Source organism: Podarcis gaigeae (assembly GCF_964106915.1).
Source record: "Podarcis gaigeae genome assembly, chromosome: 2".
NCBI lineage: Eukaryota > Metazoa > Chordata > Lepidosauria > Squamata > Lacertidae > Podarcis > Podarcis gaigeae.
The window spans coordinates 76,355,533-76,381,043 of record NC_139679.1 but is presented as its reverse complement, the minus strand read 5'-3'; the positions used below and the strand labels follow the sequence as shown (position 1 = coordinate 76,381,043).

Below are 25,511 nucleotides of genomic sequence, written 5' to 3'. Positions count from 1 at the left end.
TTTCCAGCTTGTTCATTCTTAATTTCCCATGCTTGAGCTGTGTTTTTTTTTAAAAAAAAAAGAACACTAGCTATTTACACAATCAGTAGAACAGACACATTTTTTATTGGGTCTGAAAAGGGAGGGATGAGCCCTGAGACAGTTTAGTTCTATTAGGTAGAGTACTCAATGAAAGTCAAATGAAACAACAACAAACAAAAATACACAGCTCTTGCCTGGGATGTGAAGGACCTGAGCTTGGGCCCCATGGCCAAAGGGAAATTATAAAGTGTTGGGGGGGATAGGGATTAAGTGTACAACATTAGCAGTACAGTATTTTTAATAAAAAATTGTAAATATAACATAATTATTTTTTTGCTGAACAGTGGTATATACATATTCTTCTAAATAAATAAATAAAATGATGGCATAGGCAGGACATGACGTTGTAAGATGTTTGTCTAGGCATAAATTCATATGGCAGTTAGTACTTGATTACTGTACTAAGGAAATGCCCGCAACAGTCAAGCCAGGTCATGCAATAAATGTGGACGCACCAGCCACATTTGTGACATTTCCAAGCATAAATAAGTTCCTGCCCTGAATACATGCTACGACTATGTCAGGACCTGCTTAGTTGCCCTTTCTTACCCAGTTATTGGTGTGTGTGTGTGTGTGTTTCTGCAGTTCTCACAAGCCAAGGAGCGTGCCAATGGAATAGAAAAAAACACCAGACAGTTCTAGGTAGTGTGAGTTCTTTTACTGGCAGCATAATGCAGTTCTCCAAAGCTTAGAAGCTACATACAGTCTACGGCAGGAATAGGCAAACTCCGGCCCTCCAGATGTTTGGGACTACAATTCCCATCATCCCTGACCACGTCCTGCTAGCTAGGGATGATGGGAATTGTAGTCCCAAACGTCTGGAGGGCCAGAGTTTGCCTATGCCTGGTCTACGGTCTTTCTGGCAACATACAGTCTTCTTGCAGTGTTCCGACCCAGGCTCAGGCCAAGGGCAGAGGCCAAGAGCAAGCTTGCTTCAAACTGAAGTGTATTTAGATTGTCCTGAATCCCTCTCACATGCTTAACTAGTTGCAGAACAAACACACCCCAAAATTAACCCAACGTAACCCTTTCTTGTCCCTTTCCACTGCATCCACAAACTCCTCACACCTTAACAAGAAACCTATGAAGAAAAGTTAACCTGCAAAGAAGACATTAACTGAGGGTGGGTAGGGTGGGAGAAGCTCTGGAGCCAAGTGAGGATTCCCAGGTAAGATCCTCCCTCTATTGTGTGGGCAGGTAATCCCTCCCCTACCTGGTCTGGTCTCCTTGGCAACGCTTCCACCAGGTGGGATTGGACAACTGACTGAGGTAGGCGGAGACCTCCAGGTATCCCACCTGAGGGAAGGCAAAGCCAAGCCTATGCTGATGGGGCCGCTCCAGATCCACGTCCACGCAAAGGTCGTCCCTGTTTTAAGCAGGGAGCGGTCATTCCCTACATTTGTTCTGTATTGAGTTTTTCTTTAAGGAATCTTGTGAGAAAGGACATGCGGAAAGTACACACCTTGGTCACACTTTGGGCCAGTATAGCCAGCGTAGCAGGTACAGCTTCCATCTCCAGAAGGTCCATGGTTGCAGATCCCGTGTTGACACTCACATACTATGCGAGAGAAAATGATGATGAAGGAACATTGTCTGGAGAATATGGGGTAGGGGGTCCCAAAGCTATTACATATATATAGTAGCTTTTGCACATAGGAAAATAGCTAAAAGTATATTTGTGTCCCATCCAGGGCATTACTAAGCAACCTGACACAGAGAAGAGAAAGGAGGGATTTCCGCACTCACTGAGTTTGTGGTTCCTGTCTCCCAAATCAACTAAGATGATCTTACCCCAAAATACTGCAGTCATTTCCTGTCCACATGGAACTCCTCTGCCTACCCCAGCAGTTATCCTACAGCTGAAAATGGGTCACGCATTACAGTTAAATAATTTCACTTTTAAGTCAAGAAGCTTACCAGATTGACAGTCAGGGCCAAAACGTGTTTCATCCAGGCAGTCATGGCATGCATAGCCACTATACTTCTCCTAAATGAATTAAAAAGAACAACTTTTTACATTGGCACTTCCATGATCCTTACATTGCAACAGCCTTGCTTGACATCGAGATGTAAAAGTCACCTTGGACTTGTCACATACACAAAGGGAATGAGAGATTCTATCTATACATGTTGTCAATCACCTGTTTGCACACTTAGTGATTCCAAAATTGTGCCAATTAGTTTGTTTTTCTTGAGAAGAAGGCACTGTTATTAGTATAATTTTTCTTGTGTCTGACAAACATTTTATGAATGGGAAGTTAGCCCCAAGGGGCTGACATGCCACTTGAAGCCAGTGACCTACACATTGGTTTGGCTTGGTTCTCTTAGTTTTTATCCTTTGTGTTGTTTTTATGACATGGATGCCTGACTCGAGCAATTATGGAAAGGCAGGATGAAAATGTTTTTGTTAAAGAAAATAAATAGAATAAATACAGGATGCACATGAGACAAAAAGGGAGGGGGGGCAAATCTATGAAAGTAACATTTCTCCTGAAGTAAGCAGAAACAGATAAAAGGAAGTGCATTTTTTTGTTTCCATACAAATAAGGAACGATTCAAATGACCCGTTTTAGGCTTGTATTCAGATTGAAGCTCATTCTTTGGAAATGCACAAATCTATCAAGGCCAACCTGGAAATTTTTGTTCACAGTAAGAACATAATACTTTGGCCACCTCATGAGAAGAGAAGACTCCCTGGAAAAGACCCTGATGTTGGGAAAGATGGAGGGCACAAGGAGAAGGGGACAACAGAGGACGAGATGATTGGACAGTGTTCTCAAAGCTACAAACATGAGTCTGACCAAACTGCGGGAGGCAGTGGAAGACAGGAGTGCCTGGAGTGCTCTGGTCCAGGGGGTCACGAAGAGTCGGACACGACTAAATGACTAAACAACAACAAGAACATAATAAGTCCTTGTTGAATCAGGCCAATGGCCCAGCTAGTCTAGCATCCTCTTCTCACAGTGGCCACCCAGATGCCTGTGGGAAACATGCAAGCAGCAACTGGGTTTCCAGCAACTGGGATTCAGAAGCATTGCTGCCTCCAGCTGCGGAATTTGGCAGCCATTGACAGTGTGCCTGATCAGAGAATAAGTTTGCCATACAGAAATGAAAACCATGATTTGAAGGGAATTCCAAATATACAGGGTGTGTATGTTGATTCGTAGCCATTTCTCTTTGGGCTGCAAACATTAAAATTAATACACGTGTGTGCCAGTGTGTGAAGATTAGGGTAGAGGGGAAATTCAATTAAGTTCACCTTTAAAGGCAAATCTATCATTTCTGAACCAATATGAGAATTGTTCAAAATCTGCACTTACCTAATTTCCGTAATGCAAAAATGCAGATATTAGGAGAAAGCATTCACATAAATGAATTTATTAATGACAATAACAAAAAAGGCATTGTGTTAGATAAAATTTCTTGTACAAATGTGTACATAAGTCAAAGGTGCATACAAAAATATATTCACACTAAAAAGCTGAGGGATTGCCATAAGCATTTTTTTTTAAATCACAGAAATGTGCAGAAATGTGGAGAACAGAATTCAAGACTGGGAAAATGATAAATTGAGGGAAATTGCTATCCTTAAATTAAGAGCCAGTATTTTTCAAATATTGTTAAAATGCTATGTCACATATAAGAGGCAAACCCTCCCCCTTTGCCGATGAGGAAGCAGCAAATGACAATTCATTTCATTAGCAGTATCTGTGCTAGGGTGACATTTTCTTACTTAAAGAATGCACATACAATGCAATAAGGAAACCTGAGAAGTTGTAGAATGGAATCACTGTTTTTAAAGGAAATTTTAAGAGAGACTATGCATATTTCAGGGGTTATTTCATTGTAATGAACGTTGCCATGCTTCAGTGGTGAGAAACAAGACTACGCTGATCATCTGCTCCAATTCTAATGACTTATCATGAACTGAACTGAACACAGTCATGATCTGAGCTTTCTGCATCACCAATATAGCCTAGACCATATGAAAGGAAGCAGATCCTTCCCTAATTCAATGCTCATAATATATGCAAGAAAATGTGGTATGTGGTCTGAAGCTCAGGGATGGGGGAACCTATAACCCTCCATATGTTGTTGAACTCTATGTCAAATCAGCCTCCAGCCAGCAGGCCAAACAGTAAGGGGTGACTGGAATAGAAGTCCACCAACATCTGGAGGGCCACATGTTCTTCATTCCTACTGTAGGTGTATTTAATCCAAATGGAGAAATAAATAACTGTGCTACTGTTACATAAATGTGGTCTTTTTAAAGGGGGAAGTATAAATACCTAGAGACACAGATTGTGAATGTGTGATAGTCCATTCTTTGAAACCTCATCTTAAAAAATAAAACCCTTCTGCCCAACAAAAATTATTTCCTCTGCGTAAGAAACTTCCAATATATTTGAAATTTTCTCTCAATAGCATACAACAACCTATTAGATCTGGTTAGGTGCATTTTGAGCTCTTTTGTAGTACCCTTTTCAAAGCCTGCTTAAAATGTGAAGAATGCCTTACCAGTGAAAAAAGCCACCGTTAATATACAGGCATTGCCTCAGCCAAAAGCAATGGGGTTTTTTTTAGCTGAATAACAGGAAGGAAATCTCGGCGGGCTGGGGCAAGATTTTCAGTAAGAGACATTGTGGAGCGACTGAGCTCTAAAGGGATTCTGAGGATCTGACTGAGACATTATTTTCAAGAGAACCAGCTATATTGAAGTGGAATAAACACAAAACTTAAAAACCCCAGAAAGCCTGGCAAATTTAAGGAGGCCATTGGTTCCCTAACCATATGACTGTGCTTGTGCTACTGCTACTTCTTTGTTAAAATGTCTCTTACCTGCCCCATCTGAAGCCCTTGCTTATTAGCCTTTGTAGATGAAGATGCTTTCTTTGTAGTTGCCCTAGCTTTGTTCCTTTGCAATGTTTTTCACCTTGCAAACATCTTTTCCCAGAAGACCATCGTTCTCTGGTTTATCCTGACTGGATGTACAACCGTAGCCCCAGGAAATACGCAACAACCATTGCTAATTGCAAACAGCCCCGCTTTTACCTCACAGATGCAAGTTCCGTTCTGTGCTGAACCTTCCAAACAAGTCCCCCGACCACTGCATACATTTCCAGATCCAACAGGGCATTCTGGAAAACAAAAAGACAGTTGCAGACCAGTTTCAGTTACTAAAATCAGTGTTGGTTTCTCCTCACACCCACCCCTTTATTATCTAGAGTTGTCATATTTCAAAAAGTGAAAATCAAGTCACCCCCCCCAAAAAAAGACCCCAAAGTTGTTGAGCTTTTATAAAAATGCCAAAAACATGTTTTTTCGATTGACCATTGGGGGGGGGGGTGTTTCAGAAATTCCCCCTGGGTGTCAATTCTGCCTTTGAAATCCCGGTAACATCCGGATGTATGGCAGCCCTATTATTTACATTATTATGGAGCCTATTACCGGTACTTATGATATACTATGGCCCGCACCCCACTTCTATTAAAGCAACTGAGTTCTTAAGCTTATTCAAACAATGTAGGTCAAGCTCTTCATAGTGAACTGGAATGGAGGGGAAGTCTCCACTCCTGCATGTAGAAGGGTATACCCAGGACCATTCTGGGCAACTGTTCTTAAAGCTGTGTCTGGATAGGAACAGAAAAGTAGGCCGCAGTGGAGCCTGAAGTGCAGCCCGCCCTGCTCTGTTCTGCCAACCTGGCAGGGCAGAAGGTCTGTCTGTCTGGCTTCCAGTTTTTGTAGTAGGTTGGACCAATCCAGAGTTTTCAGTCTACCCACAGGGGCCAGTATTTTACACTCCTGTTCCCTTCTGTGTTTCAAGAGGGCTGCAAAGCTTGAACATACAGAGTCAGGTGCCTGCCCTAACCATGTTTCAAGCTCCAGGATCCCTGACTGGAATCTAATGCACTTAATTCAAAGCCTTACCATAGCAAGCAGGACCCCAAAAACCAGGACAGCAGCGTTTCTCCTCAAATTCCTGCTTACATATTTGAGCACAACCAGGGAGTAAAAGAGTAGTCTCGCCTAGCTTGAGTGTATACCTGAAAGAGCAACGACAGCGGTCTGGCAGAGGAGAAAACAAGGAGTGCACTCAAAAACACCACTGGAGCAGCATCTAAATTTGTCCCCTGCCCCTGATGAACCCAGACAGTCAGCATCAAATCTCCCCCTCCTATTTGCATATAGCCCAACCCTGCATTATGCTTCTTTGTCATACTAGAGCTTGAGAAAAATGTTGTGGATTGGCTCTTTCAGTGTCAGTGAGCAGAAAGCTTCAGGGGAACAGCAAGCAATGGTTCGACATCATGTTACCCTGAAAATAAAATAAAAAAGAAAGAAAGAAAGAAGCAGCAAAGGCCTCACCTGCAGTTCTTCTGCCCATCCTTTCCAAGTATTTTTGACCACCTTTTTGGGCATGGCAGCCTGGAAACCACGGTACAAGAGGTACAAGGTGTATCGCGTGTATATGTAAACTTCTGGTCACATCGCTTAGACTTTAACTGGAAAGTGGGAAGAGCATTCACCATTATTCTTAAGCGCGTAACAGCACTGCAATATGGTAGCCATTAAATGAAACCGATTTTCAAGCACTGTCTTTCAGATTTCTCATCCCCAGTCTAGAAAAAGAGCCAACTGATAGACTTGTGGGATCAACGCTGATTGAGCCATACAAAATCTATGCAAATGAACCATTTATGAGGCACAATTCCCTCCCTTTTTTTGCACACGTGAACAGAAGCAGTTAGACAGATGCAGGCACACTTACCTATCTCTGCAACATTTCACAGAAAATAAAATGTGGTGGAACACACAGACTGCTTGTCCCTGCACTGTGACACCTCATATGGTGCTTGCTTGTCAATGTGATCAGGCAGTGGCTACTATATCTCTGTCCTGAGATCATTAAAAGTCCACTGACAATAGCAGGGGCCCCCGATTAGCCACATGCAGGTGCTTTCATTCAGCCTGCAATCCTATACAGTTATCACTTTTGTGTCAGTATTTCCAATGAGCTCAGTGGGGCCTACTTTGGAGTAGGCATGTACAGGTTTGCACCGACAGATAGCTACACTGCAGCTGGGAATGCTAACTATAAGCTGTCCAAGAGCAGGCAGCAGAGCTCCAGCGCAATTAAAACACTTTGGGGTGGGGGTATTTGGAGTAGAGAAATCTGCTGAAGATGGAACGATGGTATTTATCCTTTTCCCTGCCTGATGTTTCTCCAATTTCAATTACCCCCCCCACCCAAAGTGGCATTTAAAATTCAGGTTACCTCTTGCATAAAACTTTCAGACACCCACCCACCTGTGCCAGCAGTTTTTCCTGTCCAGATTACCCACTCCCATGGCTGTACTTCTTTTAAGAAAAACATGCCAGGGGTCTCTCATACATGTTTGCCCATATAGCTTATTCCCAAGGGCTCTCCTTCGTGACAAAATGTTAACTGTGCTAAGGAACGTAATCCTTTAGCACATGCAAACCATCTTACTTGTTATGACCAAGCAGTTCAGTTTTCTATCTAGCTCAGCCATCTGTTTCCTACAGTGACCAGCCAGGATATTATACCTCACTTTTCAATAAGTGCAAAGTCCAGGCAAAACTTCATATTCTTTTTTTTTTTGGTACAATACACTGTAGATATGTGCAAGTGTACAATTCAAATGAAATCAAAGGAAATATGTACGCCTAAGCAAAAGACACATACCAGCCAGGGAGACCAAACTGCTCACCTTATTAAGTTTTCTGATTCTGGCAGTAGCCTATTTCAGAAATACACGATGTGTCATTGATTCATAACTTCGGGTAATACCTCAGCATTGGCTGATATAAACGGACTGCAATACCTCTTCACAATATTCACCAAAATTCAATGACGTGCCTATCTACCCCTCAGGAACTTAAAACCCAATATTCAGATTGCGAGAGAAGTCTCAGGACTGAATATTGTTATTTACAAAATCCCACAGATTGAAATGTTAGTGTACACAGGGAAGCCGCTTCTTTTGATTCACTAGAAATGGCTGGCCTTCTCTTTCTCTCATTGTTTGCTGATCCGTAGCACGGCAGCTTCAGTTCTTGAGGAGATTATTGTTCAGGGATATAGAGAGGATGGAGCTATTGATTCGTTATAATTATCAGCCACCTCATGTGGTGATTCTTTTTTATTTTTTGAATGAGCTTTGATTTATTTTGAGTTGCATGTATAAAATCAATTTCCAGAAGTGTGTAATATGAAAAAAATAAATGGAAGTTTATGAGGTTTCATTTCACAATGGACAAGCTAAAGTCTATTCTGCGTACAGATAAGCATGCAAAGGTCCTTGATTAGTTTTTCCTACTTACAGAAAAGGCCAAATCGTTATCAATTCTGATTCTTCTTGTTCTATGTACTCAATTTATTTTTCTCTCCACTATCGGTGCTGAGGCAAATGCCTTCCTGAATATGTCTCTCACTCATATCTATGTGCCCCTCAATTGCATCCAGAATGTCCTTTCCATGAATCAATGGGCTCCTTGTGTTTGTGGAAGGGACTCCAACCTAACAGGGTCCTGCTAGAAGACGAGGTGCATTTGTGTAGACAGTTTCCATCAATTCCCCTTGCAAATCCCCATTCATGCCATCTCCCATATGGTTCCAGAGAGCTCCTCAACCATCTAGAGCAGCTTTTAGGAGGCCACATGTAGGCATGGGGAGTAATCTGCAAAAATTGCCTTCTCCTCCCTTCCATCCCTGGGAGCATCCCATGAACTTAACCGTGCTCATGGCTAGTCTGGATCTAACCCTACTTATCAAACTATTTTTTCATACACAAGAATGCAGACACACACAAACACTCAAGTAGTTGACACCAAGTTAAATAAATCTTAATCTACCATCTATCACACTGTAATAAATTACATAGTCAGAAGTGCACATGCAAATTTAATATAGTTTTTAAGGAAAGCATTTACCGTCTTAGAAGAGGCATTCTCACCTGTGTGAGAAAGCAAGCACTGTCGCAGAGAAGACTGTTTCTATCTGTGGCTGTGATTAATACAAATTAAAAATAGCTAACTTAACCTGGGCCAGGCACTTTTTAAACTGAGTAATTGGCCACAGCCACAAAGCCTTATTACAGAGGTGATTTAATGGTTTCAAATATAAAACTTCACAGCAATATACTAGGCATGCTGTTGTCTATTTCACTGCAGGCTGATCCCAGGGAGTTCAACGGCGCTTGCTTCCAAGTACGTAAGTGCCTATATAATAACACTTTCTAATACCCAAGGCTGCTGCAGCAGCAAACTTACCTGCTGGCTTTTCTCTTCAGCTGTAGAAATCAAGCATGCTGCATAGAATAAAAAGAAGCCAGAAGTTTTCATGGCCATGCCTTGATTGAAAAGACCCCAGTGCTTAAAGGGAGATGTGGAAGATGCTGTTTCTTCAAGATAACACCGCCTACTAAGAATCAGATCCAAGAAAACCAGAAGTTAAACGTAAACAGAGAAAAAGCTTTTGCATGCTGCGAGTCTCTTATTCCAAAGTATACAAAAGCAGCATTGCTTTGACTGAGCATGAATTGTCAGTCAGCAGATATTTTAAAGTGGGGAGAAAGCAGAGGTACAAAAATGATCCTGAGGGGGAAAAAGTTTGCTCAAAACAGAAACGTCTATGGATTTCCTCTCACATATCAGTTCAAAACAGAAGGAAGGAAATCCTTCGTTTTCAGCGGTATGGAAAGGAGTATGCTAATCATATTATTGTGAAGTAAAGCTGAAGGCTGAACTAGATTGGATCTTGATTCAGATGGGAAATCAATATATGATCAAATTGTTTCAGGGTTTTTGTGTTTTTACTGCCATTTAATAGGCTTCCACTGTTCAAAAAATAAAGAAACATGCCATATTTGAGAAATATTGGGGGGGGGGTATTTAAAAAATGTGTGGGATCATCTTCACAAAAATCTTATTAAGATAGTTTCCCTCTAAAATGCCTCAACTATTTCTTAGACATGTTAGTGACAGCAATATTAATCCCTATAGTGTTTTCCCCAAATATATGGAGTGATAAAATATATGTTATCTTGGGCCAGTTTTGAAATGGACCTTGCTGCCAAAGACACCACACATACAAGCTCCCCCCACATTCAACTTCCCTAATATATCTGAACCTCTTTTTAGTTGATTTCTACATAGAATATTCCTATCCCATCACAATTATAACATTGGAGAGAACAATTAAAAAGCAAAATGGCTAGATTATATTCTTAAACTATGCAGTTAGAATGTACACCTCATGAACACAACTAGTTCTGAACACCCAAGGGGGCTATAGATGTGTTCATTGAACTGTAGCTCCTCTGTGAATGACTTTTAGAAGCAGTTTATTGTATACTGTGGGAGTCTACAAAAGAAAAGCAAATAGGTTTTTGAAATGTATTTAATTTGTTCCCTACCTTTTGTCCAGCATGGATCTCTAGGTATGGTACATGCCTAGAGTTCTCAAAAGATCTACTATTTGGACACTGACCAGACTTGGGACTAGTTTCCAAGTGTCATCAAGTACATTTCAACCATGCTCTGGGACCATTAGTGTTAGATCATTAGTGGTATACCTGTGGCCCTCCAGATAATGGAGTCCAACTCCCATTAACCCCAACCAGCATGGTCAATGGTCAGAGATGACCAGAGTTGGAAAACCAACATCTGAGAGGTCATAAGTTCCTTGCCACTGCTTTAGATTTCAGCCTTCATTTTATATGTTAGTATATTCATTTCAACAGCCTATTTAATACTTAATGCAATTCAACAGCATGGATGGAAACCTATGGCCCTCCACAACTTTCATCTTCCCTGACCATGCTGAATGGGGCTGATGGAAGGAAGGAGATAACATTTGGATCACACATTCCCACCCCAGTTTCACATATACACAAACTTGCATAGGGCAGTACGTCAACCGATAAAGCCATATTTGTTGTAGTGAATCTTCTAGTGTGATCCCTGAATTTAAATAATTAACAGACCTAAACTGCCTACTGTATATCCACAAAAGTGTATAGTGCAGGCACTTATCTCATCTTGCAATGGTGGAAACAGTACAGGAGTCGCATTATATATTTTACAGTAACAACAAAGTGTACTATCTACGGGCTGTATAAATTCTATGAACCCAGGTCTCATTGTTGCCACCTTGGTCAAAGATGTCCTTTAATATTTATGACAAATGGCAGTATCTTGTCATTCTTTGCACAACAGAGCAGGGGGTTGACAGGAATGGATTGAGATATACAGGAAATGCAACAGAGGAGAGAGTCAACTTTGCACACATAGCTGGAAGGTTGTTTGATACTGCCACCACCACAGTATTTCCACAGCCCAAGACAAGCCACTGGTTCAATGTTAGTGGCTTGTCTCTTCAGCAGTGGTGGTGTAGAAACAGAAAGCAAAGCTCTGGCCCCCATCGTTCTGCCCGGACACTGAGGTCCAGCTCCGAGGGCCTTCTGGCGGTTCCCTCACTGCGAGAGGCCAAGTTACAGGGAACCAGGCAGAGGGCCTTCTCGGTAGTGGCGCCCGCCCTGTGGAATGCCCTCCCATCAGATGTCAAAGCGATAAACATCTACCTGACATTCAGAAGACATCTGAAGGCAGCCCTGTTCAGGGAAGTTTTTAATATGTGACATTTCAGTGTATCTTTTATCTTTGTTGGAAGCCGCCCAGAGTGGCTGGGGAAACCCAACCAAATGGGCGGGGTACAAATAATAAATTATTATTATTATTATTTATCCCCCCCCCCCTCTCTGTGTGTAGTTGTTGGATCTTGGTCCTCTCCCTCCTTCATACACAAAAGCACTTTCATTTTTCAAGTACTTGGAGAAAGCGCTGGGCTAGAAAACCATTATTTTGTGAAGCATTTGCAATCTCCAATAAGCTTTGGCAGTTTCCTGCAATTGAAACCTTGTGTTTATGTAGTCTTGACAAAAATTAAAGACTGCCAAGACTTAAGGTATACCATAAAACGTACATTATCCTGTGTGGGTTTTCTGAGGTCTACAAATTCCTAAGGTCAGCTGAGAAAGATTGTTAAAATCTCGTATTTGAGGAAACATTTCTATTCAGTTCATAATAGTCTGATTGCATAAGTTATCTGAGACAGGGAGAGAGAAAAGGATATAATTAAGAATAAACCAACTAAATTATAGATCAGCTTCATTAGCGAAAAAGAGAACCTTGTGAGGAAGGTTACTGTATGAACGACTGCATGTGACTTTGAGCTCTTGAGCCAGTAGAGTCAGAACTCATCTAGGACAGCAAACCTCTAAAAGGGTACGATTTGTGCTTGAGAGAGAAGTCCAGCTCTCCATTCTTTTAACCTATTACCAAGTGTTGTAGGGAGAAGTGATCCTTTCAAGTAGTTGAAAAGCACTGAAAGTACTAACACTATACAGTACTGGCAAGTGGCTTGGCATAACATGGACAGTATTCACTGATACCCTGTACTCCATTGTTCCCGAGTTCCAGTAAACTCATTCAGGGCCACCCAAAGGCTGCACTTGTGGAACTAAAGATGTTGAATTCTGTCGTGGATATCATTCTATTCTCTGTGGGCCAATGAGCTGCTAACCTCATCTGGAGATTTGTGATTACGCTATATAAAAGAAGGAATTCTATGATAACTTGCATCTGAGCTAGAAATACTTCATCCCCTAGAATTCAAGTGTGCTAGAAACAATTGGCCAGTTTCCTGCTATCTAGAGTGGAAGAGTTCCCCCCACTCCCAAATTCTATTTAATTATATCATGGGAGATCCGAAATAATGTTAGCACAAGAACTTTTAGAGAACTGTCATTGCACAAGTGGTAGTGTGCAAGTTTAATTATCAGAGTATAATCATAACAGCAGTTGTGCCATGTGTTGCACTACCTTTCAGAATTGCAAGACACTTGTATTTAGCTGTTGCACTATCCTAAGAATGATGGCAGTGGAATGGCCGTTGTGCAAGGTCGCTACAACTGGGTATCAACTATTCTTTTTGTAAGCATTATTTCAAGATTTACTTTTGGAAAAGTTCTACATTCCTCTCCACACAAAATAAACGAGAGTTTAATGAACACTTAAGCAGGTAGCTGTCCCTAATGTTGCCCATTTCAACTATACAGAACTATCATTTCACTTGAGGAAACATTTCCCTTCTTTTATTTCCCATTATGAAATATGCTCCTATTAATGTTTGGCATAATTAGTATATCTGCCAGATTATGCAAGAGAAAAGTGGATACCAAAGGAATCATTCTGATCTTGAAAGAATGCAAATTGGCGAAGTCCAAGCATTTTGCAATGGGTTTTTATTGTGTATGCCAGATAGACAAAATAATCATATAGGCTCAGTCCCTTTTATGAAAGCTTCCCCTGGAAGGAACTGCCCATGACTTGGATTATTTGCTATGATGGTCTCTTCAGAAATTTTCCTTTTCGGCTTCATACACAGGGCTAAAGGCTTATTAGAAAGATAAATGCACAACTGACCTGCACTGTGAGCAAAATCAGGGAAAGTCAGAAACACAAATTTTGGTTTATTTGTATTGAGAAACTTGGCAACAGAAAAACACAGTGCTCTGAATGACAAGTATCCTTTGATTTGTTGGCAACAGGGCAATTATTGTCAATCCTGGCCAACCTTTGTCTGCATTAGTGAACTGAAATTGATAACTTTTCTCAACTGTTCAAAAGTGTCCATCGGATGTAACAATAACTTTCAGTTATAGGTGAATTCTTCCATCATGTTCATGATTAGCAAACAAAATTAAATTTGACACATCATAAAAGAAAGAAATGTAAAAATTATAAGGATTATTAAATAATTGTTAGCAGCATAGGCAATAAAATAAATCTTGAACAAAGAACATTGCACTTTGACATAGCTCAAGCATTTTTAGTTACCATTATTTACATATCTTGTATAGAATAGCAAGACTGATATATATGTACAAAAACCACAGTGGAAATATAACAGTCCTAATGAAAGTATGCCAAGTATTGACTCCTTTTGTTCCATACAGTTGCCTGGGATGCTTAATAAGGAATCTGAATGTGTACTGTTACATAAAAATATAGTTTAGAAAATTCCAGTTTGAATGTTTTAGCAGATTGGTTGTACTATTAAAACCATTTCACTGCACAAGGAACTATAACAGCAACACACAGGAAGCTTCAATGTAATATGTTGCTGTGAAGAGAGTGCCAATCCCTGCTTAATTCAATCAATGCTGTGCTTTAAGTCATAGTCTTCGGCCTGATCTCTATCAGCTCTGCAGTAACTAAAATATTTGGGGAAAATAAAACTACCCAGTGAGCTCCAAAGGTAGCTCTCGACCACATAAGATCTCCCACTGCCTAGCAAGGAGAGATATTAGTTTCTCGCGGCTTTCTGGACTTGGGATGAAGACACACCACAGGACCTCTCGACTGCTGCTGCCTTCCTGGGTGACCTGCCCTTTAGGAAAACTGAGAACATTGTCAAAGTGATCAAGGGTCAGGTTCTGCATGAGATCTTGATTCTGAATGTCATCAAAAACAAACGTGAGCGCCTGCGGATAGGTCTGATATCCCATGAGCACTCTGTCTAAATCACGGATCCTTCTTCCATCTGCAAGTTGATACTTGTCCTTCTTTGGTGGTTCTTTAGCAAATTCAGGAAGTGGATAACTGATGTAATCCTCATTGAAAAGAAACATATCCGAGCTGGTTAAGATCAGCGTTTTAGGTTGAAGTGAGCTGTTGGATTGAGCAGTCCCTTCTGTAGCATTCACTTGAAATACTAGCACATAAAGAAGTATATTCAGAGACTGGAAGTTAATCACACAGTTCATCTTCTCTGCTACTAGAAAGGCAAGGTCCCCAATTTCTTCTTCATTGGGATATATGAACTTCACTCTACTAGAATGAATCAGTTCATAATTCTCCATTTTCCCTGTAAGCAGAAATACACAATTTATAGTCTGCACTTATTAAAATAATTCTATCAAGGAAGCAACTAAAAAGTTAGGCTAAAACTCACACAGCATGTTTTTATCTGTAATATTAACAACAGGCTTTCAAACTAAAACTTGGAGTGATAAGTGGATACTCTGGCAAATATTAAAATAGGCAGCAGTGAACCAGAAGTCACTGATTCAAATCTCACCTCTGCCATGCACTCATTAGATGTCTTAGGCAAGTCATTCCGTCTCACCCTCAGTCCCCCACATGTAATATGATGGTAATCACATCAAGCAGACCAGTACTATTTTAAGGATCATTGAAATAATGTCTTGGAAGCACTTTGGACATACTAAATTACATCACTTTTAAGATTGCAGTTTAGTCCCTGCCGCTTTCTCAAAGATGCTTAGGGTAGTATACATGTGAGGTCAGACTGAAAGGTAGCAACTGGTTCAAGGCCACCCAGTGTGAGCTTCATGGCTGAGTGGGGATCTGAATTACAATTTTCCCAGGCCTAGTCAGACAAACTAAGCACCACACTGGCTCATGCTAAGTATCAATAAATTGTATATAACACTTTCTGAAAGAAGTTAACTGCTGATGGTAAACATTTTTGTTGGCCTAACTTTTCAACTTCCTCTTTCATTCTTGGAATTTACTCAGGAGGGGGTAGGAGAGAGTGCTAAAAATGCAGTTGTCAGCATAATCCCATATGCTCCCCTCTACCCCAGTATTTTTTGTGCTTTTCAGTTAAGTTCTATACTTGTTTAGCATTGCCAGAAACACTATTCATACCCTCTCTACACATGCAAAGAAATCACATGGTGCAGGAGTCACAGGATTGTACTACTTCAGCCAGCAGGTGGGGGAAAGCTTCTTGCACATAGAAAAGTACTGCGTCAGAAGGCTGGAATCTATCTATCCTGTTAATTTTGTATATGTAATAAGTTGGGCTTTTTGCATGGCAGGGACGGAGAAAGAGGAAAATCTAAATGGGTACACAGTGTTTAGATCAGCAAAAAGAAAAAGAAAAAGAAGAAGAAGAAGAAGAAGAAGAAGAAGAGGAGGAGGAGGAGTAGTAGTTTGGATTTGATATTCCGCCTTTCACTCCCTTTAAGGAGTCTCAAAGCGGCTAACATTCTCCTTTCCCTTCCTCCCCCACAACAAACACTCTGTGAGGTGAGTGGGGATGAGAGACTTCAGAGAAGTGTGACTAGCCCAAGGTCACCCAGCAGCTGCATGTGGAGGAGTGGAGACGCGAACCCGGGTCCCCAGATTACGAGACTACCGCTCTTAACCACTACACCACACTGGCTCTCTAAAAAAGAAAGCTCAGACAATTAAGGCTATTCATTTCCATCTGCTTTTGCATCTTCCCTTCTCTAACCCTCCAGACTCTACCCAATCACAATTTATTTCCCTAAATCCTTAGAACAGGATTGCTAGAAATGTTCTTCACCATGAGCTTAAATTTTGCTACCCCCCCATTCTCTCAGTGACTCACATTAGAGGTAATTTTATGTACATGATGTACTGATGGGTGGAATACCCTTTTGTAGTTTAACATTAACACACCCGTATCTGTTCTTTTTAACTCTATTTTCATTCAGGTAAAGGAAAAGATCGACAATCAGTGCTTAATGAATACACCTGTTTAGGCTGAACTTCCATACTGATTTCAGGGTCACTGACTGCATTGCCCAAAGGATTCCCAGCTGAATTCTGATTTACTATAAGACAGGGATGATGTAACCAACAGGAAAATGGCTTAAGATGTGGCAAGGAGGTTGAGTTCTGAACCGGATTTTACAGTGAAGAGCTAAATAGTTTGAATACTATTCACACTGGATTTTCAAAATTCAGATTTTCATGCTGCAATTGTCTGGATTCCCAAGTCAAATTAGGGACCAATTAAAACTGTATTGCAAAAAGAAGGATAGCTTGTCAAAGCTACTGCTATGTAGGCATGGCAAGAGTTCAATCCCCTGGCTAAACAATTTGTGTCCATCTGAAGTCACCCCAGACTTACTGAGGAGCATCCAGCAGCTCTTTCTTCTCCAAGTCCTCTGCACTCAGGCTACTCTCAGGAAAAGGAAGGGTACAACTGCATGCAAAAACTTGGGAAAGTACAAGATGCCAGACCTCCCTAGGTAAGGAAAAGCGGGCCTGAAGTGAACCTGCCTAGACATGTCAGAATACACTAGCTACCAAATGTAATGGCTTCACAGAAGACTGAAAGCTTAGAATGGGTCTGTCTGTGGGAATTGTTTCACATTTGCCACACTTCATATTCAGGTCTACAGCCTATATGTGTATACTTGGAAACCAGCACCACTGAGTTCAACTTACTCCCTAGTAACTGTGAATGGATTGAAGCCTGAGCCTACAATTCTAACAAAAGCTGCAGGTGTTTGCCTCAATTTACATATATTTTTAATAAAGATCTATGGAATTTACTGATAAAGAGTTGTTTCCTCCTTAGTCTCAAATTACAAGTTCCATTATTGGCCAAATAATGTGCTAAACACACTGCATTTTCCTTAAAAGGAAGGATCTTAACACATCTAATGTATATTGCATACTCTAGAACAGTATGGCGAAATATATTTATAGGTCCTATTAAGTAAAACGTTTCCAGAAAAAATTACCTGTATTTTTCTTTCCAAATTCAGAGTAGAAGTCTTTGTCCACTGGCTCTGGGGATGGTGTCCTTGCCAGTAGTGAGAGCACTGCCATAAGGTGTTGAATAAAAGCATGAGTGCTGTAACTGTCTCTGGTTAGACAAGTTAATATATGTTCAGCTGAACGCCCTGAAAACAAGACAGAATCAAATGTGCTTCAAGTCCTATTACAACTTTGCAATATTTTGTGTAGGTTTCTTTCTGTTTAACAGAGGCTATATGTCCACTGGGCCAAATCTTAGGTTTTTATTAGCAGGGTTTGTCTGTTTCCTTCCTAAACATTCAATACCAAACCTCTGATGAGCACTGCCCCACTGTACAGGCAATACAGCAACAATTCTTTGAAAATCACACTTTTACCGCCAAGATGTCTCTACTAAAACTAGACATTTTCAGTAAAATGCACCAGTGTTTGAAAATGTGCAGAACTTTAGCTGTGCCAATGCTAAACTAATGCCAGGCATGCTGTAGATAAATCTCATTAACTGAGTATATAAGACCAAATGGTTATGATAAACTGGAACTACAGTATGCAATACTAAATGGTTATGATAAACTGGACTTACAGGCACTATCAGTGCACTGATACTTTTCAGGAACTCCCCCCTAGTGGGAGGGGAACAGAAGGAGGAAAGAGAACGGGAAATGGAAAATAAATTTACTTACCAGCAAGTCGAAAATACTGATCAAAAAGTCCAATGTTCACTGAGTGGAGATCATTTAATTTTAGGACCAAGCAGTAAGAGAGATGGAAAGAACTGAATTCATAGTCCAATTGTCCATTGCTCCAAAAATCTGTTAAATTGATTATTGGATAGTATTTAAGAAATTTGGTAATTTTATGAGAAGAAATGTGAAGATCATTTTAAGATCTCAGAAGGGAAGGTTTACTAGTCAGTGCAACTTTTTTTTTTTTTTTTTACAAAAAATAGAAATAACCCCCTACTAAAGGTGGAACTTTGTATTGCCCTAGCAAAAATGGGTTCCCTACCCATGTTTGCTGAGGTAATAGGAGTACAGTGGTACCTCGGGTTATAGACACTTCAGGTTACATACGCTTCAGGTTACAGACTCTGCTAACCCAGAAATAGTACCTCGGGTTAAGAACTTTGCTTCAGGATGAGAATAGAAATCACGCAGCAGCGGCGCAGCAGCGGCAGGAGGCCCCATTAGCTAAAGTGGTGCTTCAGATTAAGAACAGTTTCAGCTTAAGAACGGACCTCCAGAACGTATTAAGTACTTAACCGAGGTACCACTGTAATAGCATTTGTAAAGGAAAATAAACAAGCAGCAACCATTGATGCACTCCCTGCTCTCCCCTGCAGACCACTCCCCAATTATATTTTGCCCTTGCCGCTAGCTGCTGCTGCTGATGCTGGTGAGGGAGATAGCTGAATACAGTCTTGTGGGAAGGGTTATGGGGAGAATTCACAGCTCAGCAAACTTAAGAAATGTATTTCCACCTGCCAGTTCTCTTTTGCAAATGCCTCTTTATCCCCCCTGCATTACCGTTACAAGAAAAACACAGCGTTCCCAAACCTCCTTGCCTCATGGCATGCAGTTCTGTTCCAAGAGTGGCCTTAAATAATTATTCAACATTGAAAAAAGGTAATGAATCTCCTTTTTGTATCTTCTAACCCCAATGCCATTTTTCTGCACTCGTGGAAAATCATGGCACACAAAGAGCTTTTTCTGGGGGAGCGGGGATCCTTCCAAAGGATACCACCCATTCTAATTCATTAGTCAAAATGGTTCATCATACAATGAACGTCAAGAATATGGAAGTTGCTCCAATCTAAAACCACTTGTCCTTGAGAACATTATTAGAAGCCAGGGATTATATATTCTGCCTTACCAAAGTGGCGTTCGTTAGAATGACTCACGGAATCGTCTAACAAGAAGTAAATAGCTTTAGTTGAGAGCAGAACACAAGCTGTCGCTTCCATATCAGGAGCTTTATAAAACAGAACAGATGACCACATGAGATGCCTCAGCTCTTCGTTTTCCACCTAAAATATTGACAACGCAATTAATCAACTATTTTAAATGTCTGAATGCAGTTTCTTCGTCAATAGTTATAAAATGCGAGTCCTTTCTAACCCACTTCATATTCAATTGCTGGAGAGTATAGCTTCAGTTCGGGAAGAAATTCATACAATCGTTGAGTTGGAATGCCTGTTTGCCACTGGAAATCTTCCCTAGTGATATAACAAACTGAGGACTGATTAAACATGTGGAGCAAGAATTCCTGTGGATCCACATTTTCCTATTGTTTGTTGCTTTGGTTTGCATCCATCAGTATTATGAAATACTCTTTAACATCCAGAGTTTTTACCACTGGACCCAAGAGTTTTCCCATTTTCAGACTTTTAAAGTAACTGAGGTGCCCATTAGTTAATACATATACTGTACCAAAGTTTAGCTCTCACTATTGGTGGAAGCGGAATAACAATTTTGATGCTGCTGTGATGAGTGAACCCAAATGGTCAAATCATCATCATCATCATCATCAACAACAACAACAATAACAGAATATTCACAACCGTTGAGAGTTGTGGGAGTTAGTTCTTTAAAATGCAACTTGTGAATATGATATTTATTGTCCTTGCTGTTGCCTGGTCTATTTGATTTTAGAGCAATAAAAAATCCAATCTATTGCCATATGACCTTATAATATTAATGATAGTAAAATCAGAAGTCTATTATCATTTTCTCCCTCCACAGAAAAAACTATTATGTAAGACAAAATGTATTCTGAACATATATTGCGCATGAAAATTCATGCCACCATAAACCAGTTAGTTTTCAAGGTGCTAGAGGACAATTTAGCTTTTTTGCAGCAGAATAACATGGCTAGACTTCTGGAACCTCTACCATCAGGAATGTCCCTTCCCTGTGTATTGTACAATACCTCAGCAATGCTGCTGTGGAAAAATTCCATAATGGATTTTCCCTTTAGCCCAGCCACATACTGAAGAGATGAAGAGACTGGAAGGTGCACAGGTATTTGGTTCTCTTCAGTAATTTTCTGCACCAGAAATTCAGATGGATACAGAGATGAGAATGGCAAATGTGGCTTGCATAAGCTGGGAACAAAGAGAGATGAATATACACTGTCAGAGGCAAACCCAAATGAATGAAACGCAATTTCATTCAAACTTACAGACTCAGATTTGAAAGGAACTTGGTGGTCAACTAGTCCAATTTCCTGCTTAGTGCAGGATGCAACTACAGACTCACTGAAAGATGATTGTCCCGCCTCTGCTTAAAATACTTCCTATCGAGATCTCAGGATCATGACCCTTAATCCAAGCTGAAAAGTTTATGTTAAAGGGTCCTAGGTGTCTTAGCTGATCACAGCTGAACAGGAGCCAACAGTGTGATGCAGTTGCTTAAAGGCTAAACAAATCACAAGCTTACCCTTAAACCCATCCCTTTGCCTCCTGCACTTTTATACGACTGACTATACATTAATTGTGCAGTTTTAACACCCTTGCACATCTTAACTGTTTTACTTATTGGAACTCTTCCCCAGATGTACACCTCCTCTGTAATATTGTGCAGCATTTTATAAACCACAAGAGACAGAGGTCATCAAACTGGCAATTTATAGAATACTCGTTGAAGTTCTCACTAGAAGTTCTCACTAGCTCTTTTTCAGCACGTGATTACAATGACACAACAGGGAGGAAGGTGACCAACTTGTTGGCCCGGTCCCCTCCATCACATTTCTGTCAATTAGCTCTGCAGCCCGCTATGCATTTGAGGGCTAAGTTCTGAACTGGGGAGCCTGCCACACCAGAGTAGGCTCCCTGTGTGATTTAGAAGCTTCATCTTCCAGGAGTCTAAATCATACAGAGAACCTGCACGAGTAGAAGAGCAGCAGAAGTCCAGACCCTGGCATGCAGAAGGGGATGCAGCTGAAAAACAAAAATATGCCAGAAAGCTGGGGCCTACAGGTTTATTCCCATCCTCCCATACTGCAATTTTAAACACAGATATATGGCTAAATTTTTGGAGATGGCTAGTATTATAGCCACGCTGTGATGAGTGACATTCAAAACAGTTATCCTTACCTTGCAGTTTGGCCATGTCTCTTGGAGTCCCAGAGAGGGTTTCTTACAGATTCTGCTTTGAAAATAATTATAGTTTTGATGTCTTGTAAAAGTGTCCTCAGAAGACCGTAGATTCTTAGAAAACGGAATTTTTCATGAGGTAGGACAAATACAGCTGTGACAAATCTGTAGCCAACGAGCAATTCAAGCACATGGCCATCTGAAAACGAACCTTCTTGCTGAATAGAATGGCTGGCAGGGTGCAAGAGAACAGAAGCTAGTGGAATCCTGCTCAGCTTGAATATGCTCCTTGCGTTCTCAGAGTCTATGTATTTACCTGGCAGTACATTAAAGTCAACTTGAACGATGTGTAGGTGTTGGGGTGTTAGAAATATCCAACAGGGATGGAACATGCAGTGGCCCTCTTCGGCAGATTTATGAAATGTTGAATAAAGTGCAGAACAACTGACGTGTTTATAGGAAGTTTTGCCATCACTGGCAGATTCTAGCTGACACAAGACTTTCTGAGCATCAGCTTTATTACGGCAGAAAAGGTAGGCAGGGAAACATCCCTTTATCTCTGTGTTTTCAGATGAAATGTGATAAAATCCCATAAGCTGGTAGACAAATTCTTGCAAACTTGCTTTGCCACAGTACAGTACAGAACTTGTTAAAGCAGGCATACAGCTCTGAGAGCGAGACATATATAAACAGGAATAGAAATCTTGCAGATTCTGAGAGTCCGAAACAACAAACAAGCAGGTATCACCATTATTTACCTTGAGTGTCAAACATATTTCTGGTATTAAAAAGCCAAATTCTGTAAGGTCAGAATATGGAAAGCACAGTGCTAATTTCAAGGCAGAAAGAATATTCTGGCAGTTTCCTTTGGGATCTTGAGGGATTTCAAATACAGCTACCACACTATTGGTCAAAACCAAACAGGAAGCAAACTGCTTGAGTCCTTTATGAACCTGAATACAAAAGCTCCAGAGAACTTTGACTATGTCATCTGGCTTTGTTTTTGTGCTGTCAGAAGCTATTTGCACAATATCTGATGTAGGGATGAACTCAAATACATTGTCCCCTTCATGAAGCCCCATTTCAAAATAGCCATCTTCAGTATCTGCAACTCTGGAATCACTCAAAAGGTTCCCTGCATTTTGAGTTTCCACTGAGAAAGAGGGTGCACTTTCCACAGCATCTGCTATCAAAGCAGAGAGATGTTGCACAAAATCCTGATTTGTGGCAGTGTACGACATACAGGTGAAAGGCAGGATGACAGTATTAAGAGAGTCGGGCAAGGCATCAGGTTCTTCTTTTGAATGTCCCAAGCTTTATTAAAAAATAGAAAACTATATTAATCCAAGTTCAAAAATAATCATCCTATTTCCAAGTGTCCCTCTGGTGTCTCTTCATTACTAAAATATTTAAAATACAAGTATATGTATTATTGTTATTATTATATGTAATGAGGCAATGGCATTTGAGATAAAAGTAGACGGTTGCCGAACATAAGCACAGGTATGCATTCATTCAGCTGGTCCTTACAAACCATTTCGAGTGTGTACAGAGTCCATCCTGACCTCAACTTGCCCCATCTGCATTTTTTGGAGCTGCTTCCTGTACTTCCTTTTTCACACTTCTGCTTTAAACAGGAAGTACAGGGAGCTCCCAGGCAGATGAACCCCCTTAAGTCTTCACAACTTTATTTCTCCTCTCTTTACAGTGATCTCCAGCAGCTACAAGTTTTGAATGCATGCAAATGTTCAACAGGTAGAAGTGGAAATCAAAATGAAACATCACTCTCACCACATGTGATGGGCATTTTCATATTTGTTGGAAGAGTCCAACTGAGAAGCAGGTACCTTGAAAGAGAAGGGAATCAGAATAAATAAGTCACACTCTGATGCATCTGTAAAATTTGCCCCTGGTACTGCACAACTGAAGGGCAGTACATTCTTGCGTTTGCCATCGGCCAGGGGACTAAGGGCTGCTGGGAGGCTGCTCCTACTGACTCCCAAGTAGAGAGTAATGGACAAGAGGGAGATCAGACAGTCCCCATGCATTGCATGCAACTGCAGGGAGCTTGCTTTGCCAGTGCTTGCTGGAAAGAACACTTACAAGAACTTTTTAACTAAGAAGTGAGGTCTCTTTGCTCCTCCCTTCCAATCACTTTTCTTTTTGTGTTTTTAAGATTGTAAGCCTGAATCATTGATTGCTTTAAGAGCAGGAAAAAGTATTAAAGTGAAGAAACAAACACACAAAAGGAGACACGATAATCTAGTAAAATGTGGGCCTAGTCACTTAACAACCTTAACATAGTTCAAAAGGTTAAAATGGCTCAATAACTAGCTGAACTGGGGCTATAATATGGTTGCCATAAATTCTGATTATCCCAGACATTACTGGGATTTCAATGGTTTTTTGTGTCGTCGTCCCCGCCCCCCCCCGCCCCGAAAAGAGAATGTGTCAAGTTCTTTGGCATTTTAAAAAAAAGTTAATTTGTGTCCGGATTTTCACTTCTTGAAATATGGCAATCCTAGATAAGCCGTTTAACTTTAAAATGACTTTAATAAGCATCACTTGAAGCATCTGGAGTAGCTAGTGATTGCTCTGAATAGTGCTTTCCCCCTTTAAAGCAGAATGGCATGTATAGGCTTTGTTGTTCTTCAGTGCAACATGGCAAGTCAACAGGTAGCTCTTTGCAAGTCCTGATAATTAGCTGATCATCCACATAGGAACCTGCAGTCATTGTGATGCCAGGATACTGACAACTGGGTGCATCGGCTACCTACTTAACTGCACCTATGAGGGAAGTTGAGAGAAGATAGGTTCTGGCCCACCAAGCAGATATAGTTCCCCACCCTTGCTATAGGTAGAAGACATGCCTGCTGAATTGCTTATCATTCAGTGAATACAGCCGATTTCCTTGTATCAGGAGTTTACAAGCAAACCTCAGGAAAAGAAAAATTGTTTGCTTTTTTAAAATAGCCATGGTATTGTTTCCTCATGTCATTTTTTGCATCTGTCTGTCTGTCTGTCTGTCTGTCTGTCTCTCTCTCTCTCTCTCTCTCTCTCTCACACACACACACACACACACACACACAAAATTACAAATTCACTAAAGCAGAAAGATTATCTAGCATATGAACAGCTATTTGAAATACGTTTCCAGTCAGCCATCTTGCTGAAATCTTATTCCAGTTTTCTCAGACATGGCATTCAGGTTTGAGTGGGCTACAGACTTAGCTGATTTATGACAAAAACAATCTCAGAAAATGAGCCATTACCTGATTTCTGCTTCCCAGGCCGGGTGTTTCAGAGCATCTTTGAGTAACTGTATGGCTTGTAGGAGTCGAACTACTTGATGAGAAACTGCTGGCTAGGACTGTCTTTCTAAAAGTTATTTCTAGAACAGATAAAAAAAAAAACAGTTCTTGAACACCACTGATGTAAAAACAAGCAAATGTGATTTGAAATATACTAAATAGTATTAACTTTCAAATGCTTTAGAAAGAAAATGCATTGTATTTCAAGCATACATTTATACAATGTCATCCTGTGCTTGAGATTACTTAGAGAAATACACATCCATCAACTAACAGGCCTATCTGGCATACTGATAATTATAATTAAATTATAATTTAACAATAATTACTGAATATGCAGGTTCATCAGAAGCTTGGAATCTTATTACTTCCCACCCAGGCTGCTGCATTTATGCTTG

At 40.6% G+C, this 25,511-nt stretch overlaps 2 protein-coding genes across 4 annotated transcripts in view; both read right to left on the bottom strand.

The window, feature by feature from the left end:
* STAB1 (stabilin 1) overlaps positions 1-9,508 on the bottom strand; it is a 96,738-nt gene extending 87,230 nt beyond the window's left edge. For 2 of the 3 annotated variants that reach the window (XM_083726436.1, XM_083726437.1), the window contains exons 1-6: positions 9,376-9,508; positions 6,448-6,584; positions 6,010-6,125; positions 5,134-5,219; positions 1,999-2,068; positions 1,544-1,639 (exon numbers count right to left, since the gene is read on the bottom strand). In XM_083726436.1, the coding sequence (XP_083582562.1) occupies positions 1,544-1,639; positions 1,999-2,068; positions 5,134-5,219; positions 6,010-6,125; positions 6,448-6,584; positions 9,376-9,453 (583 nt within the window). In that variant the 5' untranslated portion in view covers positions 9,454-9,508. Of the gene's footprint in view, positions 1-1,543; positions 1,640-1,998; positions 2,069-5,133; positions 5,220-5,558; positions 5,791-6,009; positions 6,126-6,447; positions 6,585-9,375 lie in introns of those variants that run through there. The other variant, XM_083726438.1, reaches the window with a different exon arrangement.
* Positions 9,509-13,392: 3,884 nt separating this feature from the next.
* The window catches only part of NISCH (nischarin), a 38,677-nt gene continuing 26,558 nt past the window's right edge, over positions 13,393-25,511 (bottom strand). The window contains exons 14-21 of the mRNA XM_083726500.1: positions 25,075-25,193; positions 23,594-23,649; positions 21,803-23,116; positions 20,638-20,812; positions 19,582-19,735; positions 18,393-18,521; positions 17,694-17,855; positions 13,393-15,034 (exon numbers count right to left, since the gene is read on the bottom strand). Of these exons, the coding sequence (XP_083582626.1) occupies positions 14,406-15,034; positions 17,694-17,855; positions 18,393-18,521; positions 19,582-19,735; positions 20,638-20,812; positions 21,803-23,116; positions 23,594-23,649; positions 25,075-25,193 (2,738 nt within the window). The 3' untranslated portion in view covers positions 13,393-14,405. The remainder of the gene's footprint in view (positions 15,035-17,693; positions 17,856-18,392; positions 18,522-19,581; positions 19,736-20,637; positions 20,813-21,802; positions 23,117-23,593; positions 23,650-25,074; positions 25,194-25,511) is intronic.